Source organism: Meleagris gallopavo, chromosome 16, assembly GCF_000146605.3.
Source record: "Meleagris gallopavo isolate NT-WF06-2002-E0010 breed Aviagen turkey brand Nicholas breeding stock chromosome 16, Turkey_5.1, whole genome shotgun sequence".
Classification (NCBI taxonomy): domain Eukaryota; kingdom Metazoa; phylum Chordata; class Aves; order Galliformes; family Phasianidae; genus Meleagris; species Meleagris gallopavo.
This window is the reverse complement of record NC_015026.2, coordinates 82,595-84,936: the sequence shown is the minus strand read 5'-3', so window position 1 is coordinate 84,936 and position 2,342 is coordinate 82,595. Positions and strand designations below refer to the sequence as shown.

General features: G+C 66.1%; 1 protein-coding gene across 1 annotated transcript in view; it reads right to left on the bottom strand.

Annotated features, from left to right (window-relative positions):
* LOC104913463 (WAP, Kazal, immunoglobulin, Kunitz and NTR domain-containing protein 1-like) overlaps positions 1-2,333 on the bottom strand; it is a 3,309-nt gene extending 976 nt beyond the window's left edge. Inside the window, exons 1-2 of the mRNA XM_010719725.2 lie at positions 1,465-2,333; positions 3-718 (exon numbers count right to left, since the gene is read on the bottom strand). Of these exons, the coding sequence (XP_010718027.1) occupies positions 3-718; positions 1,465-1,704 (956 nt within the window). The 5' untranslated portion in view covers positions 1,705-2,333. The remainder of the gene's footprint in view (positions 1-2; positions 719-1,464) is intronic.
* Between the last annotated feature and the right edge of the window lie 9 nt (positions 2,334-2,342).

Below are 2,342 nucleotides of genomic sequence, written 5' to 3'. Positions count from 1 at the left end.
GCCGCGGGACCGCCCCGGGTTCACGTTTCAGCACCGACAGCGGGAAGTCGGCGCGCAGCAGCCCCGCGGCATTGCGGGCCGTGCAGGTGTAGATGCCGGCGTCCTCGTGGCGCGCGTTGTAGATGACCAGCTGCCCGATGTTGGTGACCACCACGTTGCCGTACATCTGGTCCGGCCGCATGATGAAGTTCTCGGCGCGCTCGCTCTGCTTCTCCCAGGTGATGTCGGGCCGCGGGCGGCCGCTGACGTCGCAGCGGAAGCTGACGGTGCCGCCGGCACGAACCGACTGGTGGAAGGGGTTGCTGTACAGCGCGGGAGGAACCAGTGGCTCGGGGCCCGCTCCGGGGGTGGGCCGGGCCGTGGTCTCCCGTGGCACCGGGCTGGTGTCGGGCCAGGTGAAGATGTGCTTGCAGGGCACGGTGGTGAGGCGCGTGCCACGCAGGCAGGCCTCGGCGTCCATGTAGCACTTGTTGTAGTAGGTGAGGCCGTCGGAGGCGCAGGTGAAGTTGGGCTCCTTCTCGCAGCGGTCCTTGCACTTGCAGACCGGCTGCCCGTCCCAGATGTCGCAGTCGGAGCCCTGCTGGGCGCACACGAAGCTCTCGCAGGACGGCCCGCGGCCCAGCTCCAGTGCCAGCAGGCTGCCGTCAGCAAAGCGCGCGGCCACGCAGCTGCGCAGCCCGCACACGTTGGTGCAGCACTTCTCAAAGCCCTCGCAGTCCTGGCCGGGAGGGGACGGCGGTCAGCACCCCAACACCAACCCTAATGCTAACCCCAGTGCTGATCCCAACACCAACCCTAACCCTGACCTGGATGCTCCCAGCCACAGAGAGCTCCCTCCCAGCCCCCACCATTTCCGGGCTGACCCAGCGCTCAGCTCTATCTCAGCCCTGCTGATGGGTGGGAGTGAAGAGTAGCAGTGATGGCCCCCACGGCACAGTGGTACTGGGCTTTGGGCTTCTGCAGGTGCCCAGCCTGGATGTGGGCCATTTCTGCCATTGTGGCTGTGCTGCGCTGTGGCCTGGGGGCTGCAGGCTCCGATGGGCTGAGGTCAGGCAGAACTCATTACAGCGATGAGCTGCAGAGGAGTTGCTCCCTGAGGATGGGCAGCATCGTGCTCCTGCCCAGGGAAAACTGATTGACCAGGGGGAGCAGCCCCAGCACGCTCGCATCCCTCAATAACTGGGTGGGAGCATACTGGGGGTGTGTGGTGGGGTTGTTCCAGCCAGGGCTGATGCAGCAGGGCCGTAAGCTGAACCTCTGCCTGCAGAGGGGCTTGAAGCACTTGGGGCTCTGCGCACTCCTGGGGTGAGGCTGCAGAGAGGCTGAGTTTGCTGGGCACTGCACCCTCTGCCAATGGGACCCCCATCCCAACGCAACGCAGAGCATCCCTCTGCTCACCACCACCCCCATACGGGTGCAGCACCCAAACCCATCCCTTAATTCCCCACAGCTCCCGGCGCTCACCTGGTCTGCCTGGCACTCCCTCTCGCAGGTGCTCTGAGCGTCCACCCACAGGTTGGGGTTCAGCTGGTTGGGGCACACCCCCAGGTGCCGCATCCTGGCCTGCTGTAGGCTCAGCCCGGCGGCGGCCGCCAGCAAGGGCAGCAGCAGGAGCAGAGCCGAGCGCATGGGCTCAGCCCCAGCGAGCTGCTGCCCGCCAGGACGTGACCGCGGTCCTGAGCGGTCGAAACTCCTGCGAGGCATCTGTGTGCCCCCCCCGCTCGCCACCAGGCTCGGGGCTGATCACATTGGACGGAGGAAAGGAGACGGAAAGGAAAGTCGGGAGACGGAAAGGAGGAGGAGGAGGTGATGTCCAGTCCGCCGCGGTTCAGCACGCCGGGTGCACGCTGTCTATCCGGAGATGCCGCCCCACACCTCGGTCCATCGCTGAGCTCTCAGGGCACCGGGCACAGCATCGTGTCGCAGCGGTGGCTCCCGGCAGAGCCTCGGCCGCTGCGATGTCCCCGTGCCGGGGGGGCTCAGCGCATCCCTGGCACCCGCAGCCGGGCAGCGCTCGCCGTGCAGTGGCAGCGGGTCCGGGCGCTGCGTGCGTGTGGGGCAGGGTTGGAAGGGGAGGACGGGAAGGTTGTAATCTGAATCCCCTCCCTTCTCACTGATGTTTCTGGGTGTTTGGAATGGAAAAGGCGCTGACCTCAGCCTCTAACCCCGTCTGAGCCGATCGGCTGGACAAACACAGGGGGGAGATCAAAGGCAGAATGCGGAAAGTCTCCAAAGGGAGAGAGTGAAAGGAGGGGAAAAAAATGCCCGGCCCATGGAGCCGAATTCCTGCAGGATGAGAAAACAGCCAGAGCCTGTTGCCCGCCCCGGGCCTGCGGGTGGGA